At 35.8% G+C, this 22,445-nt stretch overlaps 1 protein-coding gene across 13 annotated transcripts in view; it reads left to right on the top strand.

Moving 5' to 3' along the window:
* The window catches only part of EPB41L2 (erythrocyte membrane protein band 4.1 like 2), a 191,727-nt gene that overhangs the window by 74,040 nt on the left and 95,242 nt on the right, over nt 1-22,445 (top strand). For all 13 annotated transcript variants that reach the window (XM_036221723.1, XM_036221717.1, XM_036221697.1 and 10 more), the window contains exons 2-3: nt 13,421-13,905; nt 14,605-14,817. In XM_036221723.1, the coding sequence (XP_036077616.1) occupies nt 13,435-13,905; nt 14,605-14,817 (684 nt within the window). In that variant the 5' untranslated portion in view covers nt 13,421-13,434. The remainder of the gene's footprint in view (nt 1-13,420; nt 13,906-14,604; nt 14,818-22,445) is intronic.

The following is a 22,445-nucleotide window of genomic DNA, read 5'->3' as shown; positions in this document are numbered from 1 at the left end:
TTTATATTTGACTGTTTTGCTTTTGAAGGAAGCTTGCCTTTGAGAGTGTCAGTATATAGGGGAGTGAAAATTTGGAAAATGCTGATGTATAGAGTAGATGGCATTTGTGTATATGTACACTGATTGGCAAGGGAATATGTTCAGTTATATTTGAACCAAGCCCTGTGGAAAAAAATTTGTGTGTGTGTGTGTATGTGTGTGTGTATGTGTGTATGTTTAGAGTTTAGTTTTAGACCACTTGTTTGCATTTTCATAGGAAAATGTCAAATTTTTTCAGGTCATCTTTAACATAATTGCCTTTTTAGGTTTGACCTATGAGAATAATGAAGTTAGCTGCTTTATTTTATACATTTATCCTACTGTTTTACAACTGTCTTATTCTGTGGTACATATAAGTATATAAGAAAGTTTTTTATTCCTGAATTACAGAGAAATATATGTAAGGTTAATAGTGTTCAGTTATGTTTTTAACATGTTAAAGGATGACGGATGTGAATTTAATTTGTAAGATGTTTCACTTTCATGCTAACTCGATTGATTAAAGAAGTTGTACTGATTGAAATAAGCTGGCAGAGATTTGATTCGACATTTTTAGGATCTGCAAATTTTGATCATCAAAATTTGTATATTTTGATAGTGTCACACATAAGGATACGTGTCAATATCTTCTTTTACTGAATAGTTAATCTGTGATTACATTGAAGATATGTGAAAACTCATCATGTTGCTCAGCCTGACGTGAAAATAACTGTCTTCATGATTTTTCTTGATATGATCTACCAACCTGTCTCCTTTTAATAAAGAACTGTGTTTAGACTCTACTTTCTAACAAAATGAAAGGCAAAACCATGATCGCCAGATGATCTCTGTGTCTTCTTTGTTGTTGACACTACATAAAAGGTTCTCATACAACCTAAGTAATTACCAGGTATTTTTTGGGGGGTGCATATGTACTCGGGAGTTTGTTTTCTGTTTGTAAACCCCCCAAAAAAGAATTGTCTCCTTAAATTACTGGCAACTTGCATGTGGGAATAACTAACTGTGGAGGTGATGGTGATGATTTGCATAGCCAGTCATACCACCCCCATCTCCTTTGTAGTATTCTTGCACGCATTATATGATATACTGATGGCATGTAGTTTGACATGAATGCTGGATCACAACAAAAGATGGAAAAGGAAAAATTAAATTTTGATGTTGAGTTTGCTTCAGTTTTTTGATGAACTCAAGAGTTTGAAGGCTGGCATCTTTTCTAGCAGTTTCCTATGCAAAATCATGTTTACAGATGTTGAAATTTTGAGAATCTTGCCTTCAAAGAAAGGAAATATATTTAGCCGAAATAAAAACTTATCCTAGCCAGCACCACCTAAAAAAAGTAGTTATTTGAAGCGCTTACTAAGTGAAGTATTTTTGAGCTAAACTAATACTCAGAGTGGAAATACTTAAAAAAAAAAGTCTTAAACATTCCAAATGACATGTCTGTAATTCCATTGTAATTGCAGCTTTTCCTACCAAGAGAAAGTTGTTTTTATCACACCAGGCTTGGAGGGTCCATATGTTTAGAATCTGCAAGGCACCTTCTGCTGACCAACCAGAGAACTGGTGTCAACATTTGGATCTGCTTATCTAAGCTAGAAAAATCATTCAATTTATCACCTTCCATTTTAAGAATAGATGCTATACATTGGCATAACTCTCTTGGTAGTGCTGTAAATATTTAAAATAATGGAAGAGCTAATGACCAAAAATTAAAAAGTAAATTATGTTTTATGACAAGATTTAGATATTTATGCCTGTTGACTGCAGCGTTCCAAAGCTTACGGAGAAGAGGATTTGAAAGTGTGAGATCAGTGTAGGCTCCGGCTTGGTGGCCTTGTCATAGTATGGGGCGTTGATTGACTTTGACAAGCTTTTGTCTTATGACCTATTAAAATGCAGCGTCTGCAGCCTGTGCATTTATCCTGTGCAGTTAACCTTGGTGGATTTGTCATTAGCTTATTTGAGAAAAGCCTCCTGAACCATTGGTATTTTTTAGCTAAAGAATTGAATTTGATTCACATAGAAATAATATTAAACTGGTTGTAGATCACCACTTGATACCAAGTGCATTTTTATGATGGGGCTGGGCAGGAATCCCATGTTGAAGGTAGTTGTGGGATAAGCTCAGAAAAAGCATTCTCCCTGGTATGTGTTTTATGAACGTGAGATTGTTGGAGTTGGCTTAGCTCTGTTTTGAGTCTAGTTATGATGTCACTGGAAGAAACTGCACAGCGTATTTTTCTTTTGTATAGAACATTATATGAGGGTGGTCCAAATAAATGTTCCCAGAATGCTAGGAACATCACAAAAGACATTTATCAGGGAGCCACCGGATGCATAATACTGGGCTAGGAACATGTAGTTACTAATCTGCACAAAAGTTTCGCTCTCTTCATGTGAGCATAGGAACAGATGTGGGACAGGGAAAAGGTGTGGACAGGAAATGTGACATTTCTTGTGCTTGTCGGACGAAGTTTGTTCCTGCTTTTGCCTATAAATGTGGGAGAAGCTGCTGCCAGAGATTTGGGATGTTTAGGTATGACCAGCTTAGACATTTAATAAGAATCTTCCCATTTTTTCTCTCTTTTTAAAAAATGTCCTCAACTTTCAGAGAAGTTTATATTCAAGTGCCCTGTTCATACTTTTCCATTAGACACTGGGAGTAATCTTTTTGGCCTGGCTGCATATGTATCAATAGTACTGTTAGCAGAAGGCACCTTTTTGTCACCTCCATGCTAAGGGGAAAAAGGATGAAAAGCTAGCAAGGTTTTCTGAGGAACTTTATGTGTTTTTAAAATTTAATAAAGTTTTGTTTTTATTTTTTGTTTTTTTTATCTTTTTTTTTTTTTTAGATTCTACATATAAGTGAAATCATGGTATTTCTCTTTCTCTGTCAGACTTGTTTTATACATGTTTTTTAATGAAGAATCGATATACTTAAAAAAAGATATCTGGCTCCTCTAAAAGCTTTTCCTACTTAGAACAGTCCGTACCAGGGTTAAGGATGAGTTTGTGAAGTATGCTTAGTTGGGGGCTAGCAGAAATCTATTTCTTTGAGGATATAGAGACAGTCTTAAATATCATACGCCAGGAACTCAATTTTATTTTAGGCTATCTTAATGCTACTGCTGGGCTGGAAGGCTTTTATACCTATACAGTTCATTTGTGTGGCCAGAGCTGTGTGACAGAGCTTATGGCAGTTGTGTCATTTGGGTTATTTTCAAGGAAGCAGACCAACTAAGCTGGGTTCAGTTAATGCATTAGAGATCTTAATGCATAACCATTGTCCTCCTAATAAAGTATTTAAGTGCTTCAGTTTGTACGAACTTCTGCTCAGTAAAAACTTTGTCTCCCCTATCTGCACCTCTGTACCTCACCTGCCCAGTGTCATTCACCATTTCCTATAATCATTCTTATTCTTCTATATTCTTCTCTGTTTCTGAATCTGGGATATAGTCCCACAAGCAGGATTACGGGTTTAGAGGGTGGCCACATTTGGAATTTTGATAGCTGTTGACAAATTGGCTTCCATTGGGTCTGTACCAATGTACTCTTCTACTGCAAATGCCTCTGTTCTTAACAGCCATGTGCAGTGATTACATGATTAAGCTTTTGGGTTTTTCCATTCTGAATCTTTAGCTTGTATTTCTTTTACTGTGAGTGTGGTGAGCTTCTTTTCATGTGTTTATATGTCCCTTGCATTTGTTTTTCTGTTAATTCTATGCTCATCATTTAGCCACTTTTTTCCCCCTTGTTGGGGATTGGTCAACCTAGCCAATTTAGAAATGAAATTAGTTTTGAATTTTTGATGTTGAGGAAATTTATAATCAGTACTATCTTATTTGGCCTTTTATTCAAGTTACTTGACTTTAGCTAGAGAGCAAATATGTCTGTAGCAAATACAATTGAGAATGAGAATTAAGTGCTCTTGAAAAAGCATGGTGTCTATTTGTATTTTATGAGTGTTTAACCACCGTGTCCAATGAAGGATCATCGTGCGACTTCCTGAAGAGATGACAGAGCTGACTGTGTCAGCTTTTCAAACTGGTAGTAATTTCTGAATGTAAATTACCAAAATTTCTGATTTAGTGACAAGCTGTTTCACTTTATATTAATGCTAATCTTGCTGCTTCTGCCCCCCACGAGACTGAGAGCAGGGATTCTTTCCTCTGTGTTGCTGGTGGTGTGGCACATATGCTATGGAAGTACTCAGGAAACATTTGTTTTAAAAAAGGTTCAGATACAGACACAACCCACATCCTGAAGGTCAGTGAAATTTATTGGAGGGCTCAGAACATGGTCTTAATTTTTATAAAGCCACAAATGATAGTAACAGTTTAGCGATTTTTACTTTTTCAATTAATGAACTGTCAGGTATTATGCTAGATGCTGCTTATATAATACTGATGTTGTTTGGGATTGGTGGCAGTATTGAATAAGCTCTTGAGCTGGACAGCCTCAGTTCAAACCCTGGCTCTTCCATTTACTGGTTGTGTGGTTTCGTGCAAGTCATTTGTTTTTTTTTTTTACCTTCATCTGTAGCATGAGAATAATTTTAATTATTTCTGAAAAGGTTGTAAAGATGAAAGGAATTGCTACACACAAAGTCTCTAGAGTAGTGCTCAACAGATAGCTGATATTATCATTATTATTATTATTATTATTTATTAAGTTGTGCTTACTATTAACTATTATTACTATTATAATTTTTAGTGAAAGAAAAATGGACGTAGTTCATTTTTCCACAGAATCCCTATTTGATGGCATCGGCACACCATTTAGTATGAATTTATTATGTACCAGGCACTTTATAACATCTGATTTAATCCTTAGAGTCACTAGGGAGTACATATATCTGTGTTTTGCATATGAGGAAACAAATTCAGTAAGGCTGAGTAACTTGTTCATGGTTACATGGCTAGCGAGTGACAGAGCTAGAATTCTAATCCTGACATTTGGTCCTCAGACTTGATCTCCAAAGCACCATGTTATTTTACCCCAAGATTAGTTAGCTCCACACAGAAAGCTGTGGCCATTGCACAATTTGGGGCCCCATTTGGGAGAAGAAATTCAAGCAAATTCAGTTCAATATTTCTGATCACACAATTCGGTATGATCAATAATGAAGAGCTGACAGTTCTGGATGTCACTATCACCTCTATTAGTGTGTGCTGTTGGAGTGCCCAGTATGACTAGGTTTATGTATGTTTTGCTTATGAGAATTTTGGTGTCCAGTATTGGGATCTTTAATTCATTCATGGCTTCTCATTTTTGAGCTCTTACTTCAGGAAAGAGTGTTTCTGGGATGACCCTAGTTGCTTGTGGCACAAATTTCTTTCTTGACCTAATTCTTAATGGGAGCAGCAGAGACTTGCTTTTAACAAATAAGATTGTTAGCACTTATCTTTGGTGTTACTGGAATTAGACATTTATTGAAAATTAGGCCTTGACTTTCATACACCCTCCTCTCCAACTTATGAAAGGAATCTTAAACTTCGAACTCTTAATATTTTTTGTTTGTTTCATTCTTAGAGTTTTTAGAAGAAAAAATGGTTTATCTCACTAATGTTAATTCAGAATATAGGTTTTTAAAAATTGAGCATCTGGGAAAAACTGAACATTTTGGCAACCATAGCTCTTAGATATGAGGGCCATAATCGAGTGGGGAATAATATTTACCTGAGATAGTTCTGTATGAACTCCCAGTTTCTTAGGGCCTATTTACCAATGCATGCGTCAGAACATGATATGTGGGGGCTAATAGTGGCTGCGAATAACTGAAACCCCTGGGTCAGTTGTTTGAACCATGTGGGGGTATGCTGTCTCACATAACATAATAGGACCTGGCCATGTACGGCGTGCTCAGGGGCTGGTCCTCTTCTCTGTGATGGTCTTGCCAGGGCCCTCTACTGTGTGTCTCTTTTCCTCAGGCTTTCTCCCCTCATAGATTGTTCAAGATGGAAGCAGCATTTCTGGGAGTCATGTATACAATGCTCAGAGGCAGAAGAGGAGCTTTCTCTTCCTTGTGGCTCTTCTAAAGAGAGAGCAATCTTTTCCCAGAAGCCCACCAACAGACTTTGTCCATGTCTTCTTGGCCTGGGGAAGGGGACTACCATGATGGCCTTAGACCAGTGGAACCTACCCTGGAACCCACCTTGGAGGCAGGCAGCCTCTTTTGGCATGTATGTGGAGGGGAGAGAAAAGCTGAATGAAATTTGGATTCTGTTAAAAAGAAGAAAGGGTGGAAGAAATACATGCTCCGAATGTAACATGATCCTGCCTATACTTGAACTAGCAAAGGACTACAGTTCATACCTTTTGTATATGTGGGTTTAATTTAAACCAGATGCTAGCTTATATCTTTATAAAAATAGTTCTTTCTCTCCTATAGGTCCCTTTTCCCTTAAAAAAAAAAAAAGTGCAGTATAAAGGTAACTAGGGTGGGCAGCATTGGATTATTTCCAAACTATTATTTATCATAGAGATAATATGAACTAATAAAATAGTCCCTTTGGGATGTATCTGTACTTATTTGAATATGGGATATAATATTTTCTAGATCTTCTGACACTTGAGATAAATAAACCTACTAGGGAGAAGAATTACTTACATTCTGCTCTAAGTCGGCCTGTTTTTGTTATTCCTTCTCCCTCTCCAGATATTTCTTTTTCCTCCCTGTCCTCCTCCTCATCCCTTCTCCCTTCCATTTACATGCGGAATATATTTGAGAAGCATCACTCTTATTATGTCCTAAGTAGAGTTAAGTGGCTGCCGAATCATTTCTATATTTCTAGCGCTTTTTTTTTTCCTCTCACATTTAATGCTTTAAGGGCAGGTAGTGGGGTATTGAAAGACCTTCTCTTGGGTACAGGGTATTTGGGGAGATGAATGTAGGAAGTGCTCGTGGCTCTTAGCAAGCTGCTCTACGTGTCCTCTGTCCAGTCACAACAGCAGATGAAAACAAGTTTCGTGAGACCTAGAAAATGACCATGTTGGAACCGTGCGCACATTGCCACTATTATTTAGGTTTTATTTGTTGCACAGTTTTTGTCCTCCTCTAAGTTCAAGGGAAAGCCACTCTATCCCCTCACCATTTTTGAAGTTTAGAAAAGCATACTTTCTCATTTTGTAAATCTCGAGCCCATAAATAATGAGCTGAGCTCCGTAGGTAGAAATCAAAGATCTCTCATTGCTCGTGATCTCAGCAGAGGGTGGGAGCCACTCAGCTGGCAACAGCACCCACACTGCTCCCTGCTCAGGGACTTTAACAGTGACGGCTCGTAGTAGCCCTGCTTCTCTCAAGGTCTTAAGGAAACGTTTGGATCCAGTAATTAGCATGAACTTGCTTGAAATTCTTTGTATGAGTATCTGTAGTTGTATACTGTTTGCTTTGCTTTGCTTGCTATAGTACTCTGATAAAGGGCCAGTGTTTTTCAGTAGCATAATGTTATTGGGTAGGTAGGTGAGGCTAGTGATAGAGATAGCACCTTGGAATTTACCTTCTAATTTAAAAAAAAAAGCATGTTTTCATAGAACATAGTTCCTTACCTAACCGGTGCTGAACCTGTGTTGATGATGGTTTTCTACTTGGTTGCATGTTAAATGACTCATGCTTTTTCTCATGGAGCTGTTACAATAAATGAACACTTTTATCAACCCAGATGGAGCATGCCAACATGGTAATTGTGTCAAAACCACATGCTTGTCTAATGGGCTGGCTGTTCACAGCAGTGTTCTTTTTGGTTGATAAGTAGGAAGATCTTTACTTAGTATATTATGTAACTTACTAATGATGGATTTTGAGTATTTGTAATTAAAGCTTTAGTGGAATGAGCATTGCTAAAGTTTGGGAAACTGTAGTTCTGGTTTTGTCTTTACCCATCTAGCTTTGTGATCTCAGGCAAATCTAGTCTTTCTGAGCCTCAGTTACCTTGTTGATAAGATCAAATGAGGAGGGTATTAGACTAGATTTCACAATACTCTTTCCGTAAATATCAGATGCCTCTTACGTGCCAATCTAGGTAGGGAACATAGCAGTGAAAAAAAAGAAAGATCACAGCTCAGGGGCTTTTATTTTTGTGGGAGGGATTGTGTTCCACTGCAGGAGTTTCCATTTTCGTGGACGACGGAGTTTACAGGCTTATTCATCTTTGAAACTCGTAGAGTTACAGGCATGATAATTATGGTGAATGGATGTGCTATAATCATGTTTTCTTGATAGTGGTAATTTGTTCAAGAAACCATTTTATGAACAAAGAAGGTAGTGTTTAGGTTCGAACTTTGTTGATCTCTTGAAACTATTTTAAGAATGTACTTATTTACATATATTTACATCCATCCTTATTGTTGAGTATTTACTATCTAATTAGCCATTTCCATTGTTGTTTTTTTTTTTTTTTATCTTCTAACTTCCGTTTGGGTGGGCAGTACTGCTCAGCTCTGAGGTTCATTCTTTATTATTACATTTATTGAGGTAACATTGATTAATATAATATCACATAAATTTCAGGTGTACAGCATCACAATTCAATGTCTGTTTACTCTATTGCACGCTCACCACAGCTCTGAGGTACTTAAAATGCACCTGTGGGAAATACAGCAGTGATTAAGGAGTGCTGCTTTGTGAGGCTTCCTAGCTTGGTCTCCGTGTTAGCACCTTGTCTTTAGTTTTTGTCCATTAGCTCAGTTTTGATTACATGGCCAAATGATAACCTTCAGATATGATTTTCTCTGTGATGGGAATTCATCTGTAAATTTCTTATTTGGGGGAGGAACAGGGCTAATGATTATAAATGATAGAATACATTCATGTCATTCCGTAGCCTTTTTCACAGACCGGCATGAATCTTTGAGCACTAAGCCAAGAACAAGTTGATTCACTTGTTCATGGACAACAGAGGAGTTGTGATTGCATTATGAAATACAAGTGAGAACAGATGTATGGTCCATTTTCTGCTCCTCTGCTTATTACCTGCAAAATGGAGGGAATCCAACCTTGTAGGATGTTTTGAGTAGAAATTATGGGTATGATGTCTGACCCAGTAAGCAGTGAGTAATAGCTCTTATGATTAAAATGCAAATATTAATACTTTTAACACAATAATGAAAACTTTAGTTTTATATTTCATTGCTTATAAAATATTTTGAGCAAAAATCAGCTTTAGTTGCTTGGTCTCCAGCTTATTTCTCATGGCTAAAGTAATTAGAGGGGTGCCCATTACCTTGATTAGCTTAGACAAGTATGAAATTTTTGTTCTAATTTTTACCAGGGCATTGAATCAGCTCTCAAATATGTAATTAGAGACTATATGCTAACAATCAACTTTGGCATTTCATGAGTAATATAAAAAATATTCTCCACTTAAGTGGTATGTGTAATAAAGTAAGAAAAAGGTTTTCTGTGCAACATGGAGCCAGTTTGAATACTTATGTAAGGGTCTTATGGACAGACATGATTTTGCATTTAAAATGCCTAATAGTGATGCAGCCACTACAGAAAACAGTGTGGAGTTTCCTCGAAAAATTCAAAATAAAACTCCCATATGAGAGCCAGTAATTCTTCTGGGTAAATTTGTTGGTAGAAAATGAAAACACTAATTCAAAAAGATATGTACCCCCATTTTCAATGCAGCATAATTTACAGTAGTCCAGATGTGGAAACTATCTAAGTGACCATCTGTGGATGAAAGGATAAAGAAAATGTGAGATATATATGAATATTATTCAGTCATAAAAAAGAATGAAGTCTTGACATTTGTGACAACATGGAATAGCCTCAAGGGCATTATGTTATGTGAAGTAAGTCAGAGAAAGACAAATACCATATGATCTTTCTCATACTATGTGGAATCTTCCAAAAAAGCAAAACCAAGCTCATAAAGGTGGTTGCCAGGGATGGGTTTGTGGGATGGGAGAAATGGGTAAACTGTTTCCTTTTTTTTTTTTTAGTTTAAATAAATTGAGAACAAAATCATAAACCTTAAGTTTATTAATGGCAACTGGATTCTGTCTGAGCTTTCGTCTCAGGTCTTAGAAAAAAAAGCTTAATAATAATAATAGTTTGGTTTAATGACTTAACAAATTAGTTTGCCCCATTTCTTCCTAAATGAAAGCAATGCTTTAATACCTTACACATTTTTGTTTGTTGAATTAATATTTTTATACAGAAGCTATATAAAACAAATATAGTTTAATATTGAGCTGTGTCCAGTATCACTTACCAGATTTTAATCTTCAGGAATATTGATGATATAATTTTTCCACAGTATAACAGGCTAAAACCTAGATAGCCAACCTGGCTTTATCTGTGATGTTTACTTCCCAGTTTGATAAAAATATGTTTAAGTTTGGTGATCTGATATTACCCACAGGCGTAGTGTCACTGCAGGTTAGATTCGTTCGTTGTTCTTTACCTCACTGCCTCTGTCGTAGTACGTATCATCATCTCATGCCTGGGTTATTGCAGCAGCTCCTGGATGTCTTTCCATTTCAGTCTTTTCTCTCATCTTGTACTTTATAGCCTGGGCTATCCGAAGTGTGAATCCGATTCAATTGCTCCTCTACTTAGAGTGTATGACCTCTTACTACCTTTAAATCAGCCTCCAGACCTTTATTTTATTAGCACAACACACAAAACCTTTAATGTTTTGGGGTCTGCTTACAATTCCTACACTGTCATTACTAACACACCTTCCTCTTTCCCTCCTGTCTGCCACTGAGAAGCTCCCTCCTCACTTGTACAGTGTATTATTGTTCAATGCTTGTGGTTTCCTATGGGGAGGGGTGTTCTCATGTTTCCACACTTCCCTATGCTTGGCACATGCCTCCCATCCTGACTTCCTTGCTTGAGTAATGATGATTTCATCATTTTAAAGCAACTCAAATCTCAACTTCTGTAGAAAAGTTTGCCTAATGACCCTCTTATCCTAATCTGGGTTAAGTGTCCGTCCTATACTTTTTAAGCAACATGCTCTTGACTTATCTGTACCCCTTCCTTCCTTCCCCAAGACTGTCTTTATTCATATGTCCAGTAGTTGGCACATTGTAGGAGCCCATTAAATATAGGCTGAGTGACTGTTTTTATGCTTGCATGTTAGACATGAATAACATTTAAATTTTTTTTTTATTGAGATAGTCATTTAGTGATTTTGAGTATATTCACAAGATCGTACAACCATCACCACTGTCTAATTCCAGAACAGTTTCATCACCCCACAAAGAAACCTCTACCCATTTGAGCAGTCATTCCCTATTCTCCCCTCCTTCCAGCCCTTTGCAATGTACTTTGTCTCTGTGGATTTGCCTATTTTGCAAATTTTATATAAATGAATTAAACAGTGTGGCCTTTTATTTCAGACTTTTTTCACTCCAAATAATGTTTTCAAGGTTGTATGCGGCAACATATATCAGTACTTCATTCCTTTTCATGGCTTAATATTCTGTTGTATGAACAGACCACATTTTATATATCCATTTACCAGTTGTTGGGCATTTGGGTTGTTTCCATTTTTGGCTATTATGAATAATGCTGTTATGAACATTCCTTTCAAGTTTTTGTGTGAACATATGTTTTTATTTCCGTTGGCTGTATATCTAGAATTGCTTGGTCGGTCACATGGTACCTTTGTTTAACTTTTAGAGGAGCTGCCACACTATTTTCTTAAGTAGCTGTGCCATTTTACATTTTACATCAGTGTTGAGAGTTCCAAGTTTTTCACATCCTCACCAATACTTGTTACTGTCTTTTTGATTATACCATTCTATTATATGTGAAATGGTGGTGTCTCATGCTGGTTTTGATTTGCATTTCCCTAATGACTGATGACACTGAGCATTGTTTCCAGAGCTTATTGGTTGTTCGTCTTTGGAGAAATGTCTACGCAAATCCTTTTACTCATTGAAAAAAAAATTTTTTTATCTTCTTACTGCTGAGTTGTAGAGTTCTTTATGTATTACGGATACTAGACTCTTATCAGAAATAATTTACAGAAGATGGTAAATAATATTTTAAGAAACAAGTATAATACTGATACATGCTGCAACACAGATGAACTTTGAAAACATTATGCTAAGTGAAAATACCATATGTTGTATAATTCCATTGCTTTGACATGTCAAGAATAGGCAAATCCATACAGACTGGAATTAGATTAGTGTTTGCCAGGGGCTGAGGTGGTGGGTATGTCAAGAATGGAGAGTATTAATGGATGTAGGATTTCTTTTTGGAGTGATGAAAAATTTCTAGAATTAGGTAATGGTAATGGTTTCACAGCCTTCTAAATGTACCCCGAACCATTAACTGTATAATTGGAAAAGGGTGAGTTTTATGGTATGTGAATATTTCCATAATGCTTTAAAAAAAAAAAAAAAGCATATTTTATTTTTTGAACCGTTCAAGTTCGTACTACTTAGAAGGTAGCTGGGAAATTTCCCATTGGCCAGGGCGCCAGGCCTTTGAGCGCTGTAATCATTGCTAGGAGAGGAGGGAGCACGCTCCGCTGCCTTTCCTGCCTGTTGTTTTTTATGTCAGTGGTGCTGCTATGCTCTAGAAGTCCCTCTTTGCTTGTATAAAATGTAGACAACCAGTTCCTTTCAGATTTAATATCGATTTTGTTTTCATTAGTTGTGATAGGATCAGTTATTAGATGTTTTTTTTTTTTCATCCATATAATGTCTTCGTTTGTTTCAGATCAGAGTTCCTCAAATATTTTCTTACAATCGCACTTTCAAAGAAAACCGAGGTTGGGTGGGATGCAGTGTTGGAGTTTTGAGCATCGTTTGAGAGTACCTGTCCAAAAGGCTAACTTCTGTGTTGGAATAGTGATGACGATTTATGAGATTTAATGTTGGAACAAAAAAGAATGTATTACAGATTTAACTCTCTATTAAGCACCCAATATTTAACATTTTTTTACACCAAACATTTTAATATGTGAAATTGCAGTGAAATATGTCTCAATACTTTCAAATATTATCAGTAACACTTTGTATTAAAGAGTAAGGGATACCAAGTATAGAGAAAAGTAATTTTCCTTTAAAAAATGGATTTTGGGGGTGAATTTTTGTTTACAACTAGATGAAACCAAATAAGAGTAATCATTTTTTCTAGAGCTCTTGATTTTAAGTGCTCTCTGTACAGAATCAGAATTAATTCCATTGTGATGCTAGTATTGGTTCTTTGATTCTGATAGAGAATTCTCAGAGTAGAGTAGCACTCTCCATTTTTCTCTTGAGGTTATGAACCTTCTTTCTCTACAGGTGTTTTCTCCCTGTCATCTCTCTGCCATTTCCCTTCCCATCCTTCCTTACCCTGTCCCTTGCCTCCAAACTAAAACTGGGAGAGTTTGTAAAATAACATGTTATGACTTTGTTTTGTTTACAGCATAAGCTGTGACCATGACTACTGAAGTTGGCTCTGCGTCGGAAGTGAAGAAGGAACCTGACCAGTTAGGAGCAGATGCAACCAAGGAGAAACCTAAAGAAGTAGCAGAAAATCAGCAGAATCAGTCATCTGATCCTGAGGAAGAAAAAGGTTCCCAGTCCTCTCCACCAGTCGATAGCCAGAGTAGTCCACGGCGCCAGAAGAGAGAGAAGGATCCTTCTGAGAGCAGGGGGATTTCTCGATTCATACCCCCGTGGCTTAAGAAGCAAAAGTCCTATAACTTAGTAGTGGCCAAAGATGGAGGAGATAAGAAAGAGCCTACCCAAGCTGTTGTAGAAGAGCAGATTTTAGATAAAGAGGAATCTCTTCCTGAGGAAGAAAGGCAGGCCAAGGGTGATGCTGAAGAAACAGCTCAGAGGAAACAGCAGGTGATTAAGGTTGATGTCAAGGAAGAGAAACCTTCAGTGATCAGTCCTGAGCCACAGGTATGTTTGAGAAGTGGTTGTCTGGAAATGAAAGCTTGATGGTATAACCGCGTAACAAAAAGAATTTGTTTGCTTTGAATTATTTCTGGATTTCTTGTATTAAGATGCCGTGTCGACTTATATTTAGAGTGTGAGTCTTGGATGGTTTACCACGGCCTTCTCCTATTATTCCCCTTAAAATTTTCAAGAATGATAAAGCCAAAAAAAAAAAAAAATCCACTATAAATGCACACCATAAAAAATTTTCTATTCTCAGAATCCTGCCACCTCTCCTTTTAGAACAGTATGTACTTTTAGACCTCTTCGATTTGATTTTTTGAAGTGTTTAGCGAGTAGGAAGAAATAGATTTATATGTGCGTGCATTTTGGTTTCCTAACGAAACTTAGATTTTGCCGTGGTATAGAATAATGAGGGAATTGTATTATTTGAAATGATGTTTAAATTGCAGTTGCCGGAATGTAGTTTCTTTTACTCATTTAATGCTGAAATTACCAAATTGGCAAAATGACAAAATTGGCAGCGGATTGGGGGGGGGGCAGGAAAATATGGAGGAATAGCCTTTGTAGCAAAAATTTAAAGGCTTTTTAGGCTTATGGTGTTTATAACAATCATTGTTCTTACTCAGGATTTTCCTTTTAATATGTTGTCTTCTGCAAATTGGTCATCTTCAGTATGAACTTAATGTTTTTCATCAACAGCCGGCTGAAGAAGTAAGGAAAGAAAGAGAGGAGGAGAAGGTAAAGGAAATACAGGAAGACCAAGCAGAAGCTACAGCAAAAAGAGAGACAAAGGAAGTGCAGACCAATGAATTGAAAACAGAGAAGGCCTCTCAAAAAGCCACCAAGAAGACCAAAACTGTCCAGTGTAAAGTGACCCTCCTAGATGGTACCGAGTACAGTTGTGACCTGGAGGTGAGTCAGGGAGCTTACTACAGAGCTGTCTTGATGTGTAGAATGACAGCAGAGGTATAATCTGCCTTCATTTGTGGAATGGCACAATGGGTACATTTTTGATTCCTGTAAATTAGTTTGCCACAACTTTACATTTAAAAAAACAAAAAACAAAAACAAGGCAACATAGAAGAAGGTTATCATTTCCATTCCAAACAGTAGTTCCTGACCCTGTTCCAGGGGAAGCAGGGCTGATGTTCTGCCAGTGTGCGTTGGTCAAGTATGTTGTCTAGTGTCTGTTTTGAATGGACGGTACATAGTACGAATATTACCTCTGGCTATAAGATATTTCACTTGAGTAGAGATTATAGCCCTAGATTGACATTTCAGAGTTGTAAAATTTCAGCAGTTTAACTCCAAGTGTTTTGTCCTGAGATAAATAATGACTTAAAATCTAGCTCATTTATTTATTTTTAATTAAAAAACATTCGTGATTCGCAAAACGTATAATTCATTAGCGCTGATGCTGATTTACACCAATGTAATTTTAAAAAACATCTAGCACCTTATAATTTTATGTTAATCAAAAGAGTTAGTTGCTTTTCATAGCTAAATTACTTTATTTACATGACACATTCTAATAGCTGATGTTTACTGAAGAACTGTGTGAAGAGCTTCGAATGGATTATCTCATGTAATATTTATAAGAATCCATATGAGGCAGGTGGTATTATGGATACTCCCAACGTTACAATGGGAAATGTCAGCTTGGAGAGGCTAAGTAATTCAGAGAGGTCATGGTCAAGCCTGGATTCCAGCCCTAGCTGTTTGGCTCTAGAGGTCATGAACCTGACCACTGAGCTACTAAAATGATTTATGGTCCTTGCCTTAATTTTGTATTAGTTATCTAGAGCTTTTTTTTTTTTTTTTTTCCTTACTCATGTAGTGGTAAGTATTTTGATATTTCAGTTTCAAGAAAAGGAGTGGAAAAGAGGATTTTAAATCCTTAAAACTCAGAGAGAGAATAATACTGTGTGTCTCAGCAGCAGGCATAGGGGACAATAGGAAAACAATAGCGTGGTGTTCTGAACTTGACTCAATTTCATTGTATTTGACCACATGTCCCTTGTTTTTTCCTGTCTACCCTCGAAGTTAGGGAGTCTAGATTTTGAGAACCAGCTTGATGATAACTTGTTACAAAGCCTTGAGTCATTTACTCAACCTCTTTGGGCCAAACTGAGGCCCAGAAACTGACTTTATAGAATATAGAGGATTACTTAAATAACCTAGAAAAGGCCCCCTCATCTCTAAAGTTTTTTATATCACCAAACCTTAAGACTAAAAAGTGTACCTTATTGTATAAATGTATTTTTTTAAGTCATGATGTGTTTAAAGTTAGAAAAATTTAGAAATAATAGAAGAGACAGTTGCATATTCATAAAAGATTTAATCATATTACCATTTTAGCATACATTTTAGATTTTTTTAAAAAGAAATCAAACATTAAAGACATTGCTAAACTCTCATTCCCATTTCTCCCCTTTTGTTCTCCAAGTATCTTTTAACGATGTATAAATCTACTTTATTCATTTTAACTACTTTGTTCATTTTAACAATAAAATGAATAAATTTACTTTATTCATTTTATTCCTTTGGATGACTAAACCAGTTTATCCATTTTCCTACTGAGGCACAGTTTCTTTACATTATGTAACAGTCATTGCTTGAGTGAAAAATCATTATACATGTCCTTGTTTACTTGTGTAAAAGTTTCTTTAGGGTAGATAGCTAGTAATGGAATCACTGGGTCGATAGGATGCAGTTTTACTTCGTAATGCCAAAGTGATCTGTAAAGTGGTTTACCATTTTAAATGCCAATCAGCAACCACTCTGATTTTTCTGTATTATCGTCAGCACATTGATTCTCACCAGTCTTTGGAGTGTTCATGTTACATGCCCCTTGGTGGGTCACCTTTGGCTATGCTCTATGTCTTCTTGATTTTTGGACCAAGATTCAAGGCATATCCTCTACCTGGGAGACGTTGTTCTCACAAAAGAGAGAAAAAACACAGCTCTTAAATCATTTGCTTGAAAGTGGTGCATTTCTTTCTGGTTGGCCAAACCAGTCATGTGGTTAAGGCTGATAACAATAGGTGGGCGAGTGTTATCCTCTCAGAGGAAGAGGGTAGTAAATAATTGAAAACATGGAAACAATACTACAGTTTGCAAGTCATGAGGCTGGACGTCTTTTTATAAGTTTTATATAGGTTTCTAGTGTGGCTTTAGGATTTTTTAAAATAGATATTCTTTCTCAAATTAAGGGTATTCTTTCCCTAATATCAAAGAGTGAAACTGGGAAAATTTCATGAGTAGATGGTAAAGATGTGAATAGGTAGTGAATTTTATCAAATGTATTTTCTGCATCGACTGAGAATGATCATGCATTTTTGTAATATGTTTATGTTGTAATTTACATCGTTTTCTAAAGTTGAGCCATCTTTAAATTTCTGAAGTAAACACACTGATTCATGGTGATTCAGCATTCATTTTGCATTTTTTAAAGAATTTTTGCATATATTACCTACCTTTGATTTTCTTTCAAAATATCTTCATCAGATTTTGTCCGAGTTATATACTAGTCTTATAAAGTTGCTGTTCTCAGTATTCTCTGGAAAAGCTTAGCTAAGTTAGGGACTCACTGTTCTTTGGAAACCTGGTAGAACAGTGCCTTTAAACCTTTCTGTGTGAAGAATAAAGTTGGAGGGTATTTATTTTAATTTTTAAATAACTGATTCAATTTTTTTGTAGTATTTTTTTTTAATCAGTCTTTAGTGGAAACTGTCCATTTAAACCAACTTGACAGGTCTTATTGGCATGAAGGTTTTTATATTTTTCTCATTTTGTGTATTTGATTTAGATTTTTTCATTTCTAGTGTTATTTACCTTTTCTCAACCATTCTTGTAACATTGCCATTTTAATCTTTTTCTTTCAAAGAAAGAACTTGGTTTTATTGTTTCTTTTTCCATTTTGCAATATTTTGTTCCATTTTACTCTTTATTATTTCTTTGGGAGGCCTCTATTTTCCAGTTTATTGAGTCGAATATTAAATATATATGTATATATATGCTCATGGCTCTAATTTTCCCTTCAGGTTCCTCTTGTTGATTGTACAAGTTTTCAAATATAATGCTTTCACTGCCATTTAGTTCTTAATCTTTTCTCATCCCACTATGGGTCATTGTTGGAAGTTTTTATAAGTTGTGTTTTTAAATTTCCAGAGTATGTGTGTCTTTGAGGGTGAATATATGTGTGCATGTCTTATGGGAAGAGGGCATTTTTCTTTGGTACAGATTTTCTGTTTTTTTTAACATTGTGGTCAGAATATAGTTTAAATAAGAGATTCTCTTGTATTTGTTTAGACTTACTTTCCAGCCTAATATATAGTCAGTTTTTGTAAGAGTTCTTTAGAAATTGGAAAAGCATGTTATTTTTTCATTATTGACACAGGTTTCTAGATTTGTCTTCTTGATTAGACTTATAAATTATGTGGGTCATGTTAATTGTTTAACTACTTATAGGTGTGTTAATCCTTATACTAGCTGACTTGAGGATTTCTTTGTATTTTTGTAAATGTATCCTTTCTAAAACCTGAGGCTGGCTTATTAGATGTACAGAATTATATATTCTTGGATTCTCCCTGCCCCCGCTGTATAATCGCATGGTACCCTAAAATTTATTTTATTTGATATTAATATTACTATACTAGCTTTATTTTGGTTAGAAATTGTCTAGACTCCCATCCTTTGTATCTTCTTTCATTTCTTTGCGTTTAAACATTTTGTCCTTATGTCTTTGATGGGACATGTTTTTAAATTCCATTTGAGAATTCTTTTTACTAGTAAATTTAGGCCATTTATTTCATATGATTACTGATATATGTGGCTGTATTTTGCCACCTAATTTTATGTTGTTATTTTTCTTTGTTTACTTAAATTTTTTTTTAATTTTCTTCCTTTAAAAATGATCCTTAAGCGTTTTACAGACACACTTAATAAAGTCTATTAATCATTATGCCTACCTCCTTCTTTTCCTATCTTGTTTAGTACCCATTTATTGGATATCCAATCACATTTTGGAATGGTATATAAAATAAATCATTTTCTTATCTATGTGACTAGTCCCTCTTCTGTGATTCTCCTGCTCTTGGGAACTCAAGTCATTGTGTTACTTGGAACATAGCTGAGAAAATATCTAAAGTTAAAAGCAGCACTTTAGTCTGTTAATTCAGCAAGACTTAAATTGGTTGGGAAAGCATAGGAGTCTTTATTTTAATGAATGTATTAATTCACACACAGATTATCTTTTTAGCTAATAAATGATTGCTTCTCATACCATTTAAGAATGAATTTTTGAGGACAGCAGATAAATTTGAAATAAACTTGTAGCATATAAATGTTGAATAAACCTTTTTTTCTATTATGTACGAAGCAAAATGGAATTTGAGTAGACTAGCGATGTGATCCCACAGCAGATTTTATGTACCAACAGTTCACTGGAATTTTAGGCAGTGATATCTGATCATAGGCCGTAATTCATCAGTGTCATAATAGTCGTTATAATAATACAGACAATATAAATTGTATTTTCTGTTTTAGTTAATTTCTCTTTTTACCAGTTCTCTTTCCTATTTACATTCTCTGCTTTCTTGCTTAGTATCATTAGTATGGGTCTGATACTCATCAGATCTGTTATTTTTCTCTTCAGGAGCAGAGCTCAAAAGACAGCCATCACATGGCTTGAGTGTGCTTGTGTTTCCTAGTTTCAGCACTGATCTTAGACAGATTGGGTTAGATATGCTGATACTGCTTATCTGTAGTTCTCTATCTCTGTACCGGAAATTGGTGTCTGAGGACTATTTGAGGAAGTATGTTGTGGGAAATTGTAGCTATTAATGAACTTGCAAGTGCTCAAGGAAGAAGAACACAATGTGGGAAATAAACACTTTATTTGGTTTGGGAGATTAGATTTGTTTCCATCTGTTTACTGTCATTAAAGATTATATCTGTCATGTTTTTTAGATGCCTATAGTTATGGTTTATTTCTTTAGTTTATGTACATGTATCTGATTTTTAATTAGACCTTTAGATTATAGCATGCCCACTGTAGAGGGCCTGATTGCTTCACTTAGGGCACCTACAACAGCAGAGGGAAGCATGGCCTGTTCAGGAAGTCTTGAGGAATTTATTGGGACCTTATAGAGTAGATGAGGTTCTATAGCAAGCCTGAAATGCCAGATTAAAACTGATCCATAGACCAAAAAGGTGTTGGGGAGAAATGGATCATAGGTTGTAAAGTCATTGATGTGCAAGACCTAGAAAGTCAAGAATGCTATTTAGATTTTAGAACATGATAAATAGCTGTGTGGCTACAGTAATTAAAGGGGGGCTTTTTGTCTGCATTGGTTAATATGCATATCAGTGGTCTTTAAAGATATGATTTTATCAATGTGAGTAGCGCATTGGGAAAGTTAGGCAGTTTCCTGTTTGTGCTATCTGCCAGTACCTTTGGTCAACGAAAGCATCCCATTTAAACCATTTAATGTAAATATTATTGTATTGACTGAATAATTTTTTTTAAATCAAGAAACATAATACTCAGGGATTTTTTTTTTAATTCGGTGTCCTAACATTGTATCTGCTTCTCTGATTACTCCCTTAAAATAGATAGATCAGTAGGTCGATCTCCATATATTTCCATCTGTATCCCTTCTCTCCAACACCCCTCTACTTTTTATGGCTTTTTCTACATCCTTTCTCCCGTGGGCCATCTGAACCTATTCTTTCTCAAACCTTAGGAGTTAAGTGAAGAAGACCACCAAGGGAGCCAAGGGAGCACCATTTTCAAAAACTGTCTTTGACGTTTGCATTCTTTCGAGGAAAGAGAGTATATGTTAATGTTAAAATGCCTCACATACAATATTTATAAGCATAAATATTGGATAACAGTGAATTTTTAGAGAATGATTGTAGTTAAAATAAAAAAAAAAAACATATTGCTTGACCTTAATGTTAATTTTGGCTTACATAACAATAGGCTTATTACTAAACCATGCATAAATTTTGATGCAAGGCCTAGTCTGTCTTTGTGCATTTGTTCCAAATCTGTGTGAAGTATTTTTTCATTGTAGTTAGTGAAAATTACAATTTATACAAGTTTTATCATCTATTGATAATAAACTGGGATCTCAATTTTTTTGAAAAAACTTTGAAAGTATTTTTTTAAAAAAACTTGACAGTTTCTGTTCTTGATATGTCTATTTTTATCTTGAGATATTTAATGATATGTGACAAGCTCTTTTGGTACCGGAATTTAGTTATAAAGAATTTTAGGGAGTCTTCTGGATTCTGCATGCTTGCTCCAGAGACTCAGCTGTAGAACTCTTGTTATATTGCTGCTAAAGTCATTTACATACTCAATGCAGTAAAATAGTGGGGCTCTTTCCTGTAAGGAAAAACACAGTAAGCTTTTAGTTTAAGGCATGGCTATAAAATCAGGATATCTATGTTTACTTTTCTTCTGACTCTTTGGATGTCTTGGGGAAGTCACTTCCTCTTTTTTTCTTCCATTCTCAGATTGCAAAGTTAGAATGGAAATATTTACTTCCTCTATTTCTAGGATTGAGATGATTTTACTACAGCCGATAAGTCTGTATATTTTTTTTAAAAGTCTGAAAATAAATGTGAAAGTTCCTGTAAGACTTTAGAAGCATGAGTGAATGTGCTCTCAGGGTTAGAATTGCTCACATTTTCCTCTGGCATCTGAAAGTCGTTTCCACATGTTGATTTTGCCTGAGAATCGAGGGCATTGTTTCTGCCCACACAGGAATGTCAGTATCATTTTTTCTTAGTGTTATGAATAAGACTATCAGAATGTAGGCTCTCTTCGTCAGTGTTCTGATGATAAAAGTATTTATCAGAAAGTAGAATGTATCAAGGTCTTTTTGCCTTATGTAGAATACTGGCCTCAGACATTCAATTTTTATTGCTTTTGACTGTTTTATTTATTTACTTGATTTTTTCTGTCTGCTTTCACCCTCCAAGGTTGTTCTTTCAGACCTCTAGTGCTGATCTCTGCTAGGCTAACTAGTTAAATAGTTTAAACTATCTATGTGCTTGTGGGGGATCTGGAAGTTGTGGCACTCTGTAAACTCCCATAAAATAGTGTTAGATTTAAATATGGTTTAGAAACTAGGAACAATTTATTGGCATATGTTATATGCAGTTTAAAATTCAATGACATTGGTCCAGATGGAATATCTCTGGCTGACTGTCTATCCTTTTAGCTTAAAAAAGGATTGAAGGTGATAATTCTGTCCAGTAACTTAATTGTTACATGAGTGGCCAAATACCTTGATAGCTTGAAGAACACAGGAGGTTCATAGGAGCAGAATGTGGCTTCTTCGTCAAGCCGTTCTTTAGCTGCGCATTCAGGACTCTCGTACGTATGACTCAGATTGTCTTTTCATCTCTCTGTTACTATTGGATTTTGAATCTTCCCTCTCCTGCCAGCCACATTGGTCTTCTAATCAGGCACATCCAGAGTTGTCTGTCTTTCCTTCAAGTTTCTGATCAGACCATTGCCACATTTT

The sequence above is a fragment of the Rousettus aegyptiacus genome, unplaced genomic scaffold (genome assembly GCF_014176215.1).
Source record: "Rousettus aegyptiacus isolate mRouAeg1 unplaced genomic scaffold, mRouAeg1.p scaffold_m13_p_1, whole genome shotgun sequence".
Classification (NCBI taxonomy): domain Eukaryota; kingdom Metazoa; phylum Chordata; class Mammalia; order Chiroptera; family Pteropodidae; genus Rousettus; species Rousettus aegyptiacus.
Note: the sequence above shows the minus strand (reverse complement) of the source record. Positions and strands in the feature narration are given on the sequence as shown.